We start from the raw sequence: 1,226 nt of genomic DNA on the forward strand, positions 1-1,226 counted from the left end.
CTTCCATATTAGAAATTTGAAAAATTTTGTTTACTAATAACCTGAACCATAGAAGAGAGAATTAGGGGCCGGGTTATGAAAAAAAAAGGATTGTTGAGTGTCTGTTAGCAATTCAAAAGGAACTGATGGTTGTATCCAAGAAAAGATTTCTCCAACCAAAAAGTATGCAAGGGTGCAGGACGCTGATAAGTTGAATATTACCACAATGTATTTGTCGGGTGATGCGAAACTTTGGTGGAGGACTCGTAATGTAGACGATGTAAGTGCTGGTCGTCCTAGAATTTATACATGGGATAAGCTAATCAAAGAAATGCGTGATCAATTTCTTCCTAGCAATGCATCTTGGCTTGCAAGGGATAAATTTAAAAGGCTAAGGCGGACGGGTTCACTGAGGGAATACATAAAAGAATTTACCTCTGTGATGTTAGACATACAAAATATGTCTGATGAGGATAAACTTTACAACTTCATTTCGGGCATGCAAGGCAGGGCTCAAAATGAACTACGAAGGCAGAATGTTAAAGATCTGCCCGGGGCAATTGCTGCCGCCGATTCGTTAGTGGATTTCCGGACGACTTGTCTTTCGACACACGTCCCCTCCACTTCAAAAACTAAGAAAAAGAATGAGAAGAAAGGGGAATTGAGAAAGGATAGTCGTAAAGACAATAGAAATGATAAAGGAAAGACACAAATGAAGGATGGGAAAGACAGGCCAAAGAACAAAGATGGAAATTTTAAGGGTTGTTGGACTTGTGGTGGTCCTCATTTAAAAAAATCTTGTCCAAATCGGGAATAAGTGAATGCTTTGCTTGCTGGTGATATGAATCAAAGGGAGGAGGATGACAAAATCATGGCTGCAACGGCAAACCCATTGGCTAACTATTACAGAAAGTTTATTGCTGGTTACTCAAAGAAGGCAGCGGCTTTGACAGATTTGTTGAAGAAGGACACAAAGTGGGTTTGGTCCGAACGGTGTGATGAAGCATTTCAGAATTTAAAGAATGCTATCGCATCTAAACCTATACTCAAATTGCCTGATTTTGAGATACCATTTGAAGTGCACACTGATGCGTCAGACAAAGCAATTGGTGGTGTATTAGTGCAAGAAGGTCATCCAGTGGCATTTGAAAGTAGAAAGTTGAATGATGCTAAACAGAGATACTCAACACATGAAAAGGAAATGGTTGCGGTGGTACACTGTTTGCATGTTTGGAGAGTCTATCTCT

General features: G+C 40.0%; 1 protein-coding gene across 1 annotated transcript; it reads left to right on the top strand.

Annotated features, from left to right (window-relative positions):
- Window positions 1-205: 205 nt before the first annotated feature.
- Window positions 206-796, top strand: LOC138347951 (uncharacterized). The gene has a single exon (XM_069296559.1). It carries the CDS (start codon window positions 206-208, stop codon window positions 794-796), a length of 591 nt encoding a protein of 196 aa, XP_069152660.1.
- The last annotated feature ends 430 nt before the right edge of the window (window positions 797-1,226 follow it).

The sequence above is a fragment of the Solanum lycopersicum genome, chromosome 4 (assembly GCF_036512215.1).
Source record: "Solanum lycopersicum chromosome 4, SLM_r2.1".
In the NCBI taxonomy this organism is placed as follows: domain Eukaryota; kingdom Viridiplantae; phylum Streptophyta; class Magnoliopsida; order Solanales; family Solanaceae; genus Solanum; species Solanum lycopersicum.

Coding starts and splice junctions, on each gene's coding strand:
- LOC138347951 (XM_069296559.1), top strand. CDS start 206: ATGTATTTGTCGGGTGATGCGAAACTTTGGTGGAGGACTCGTAATGTA.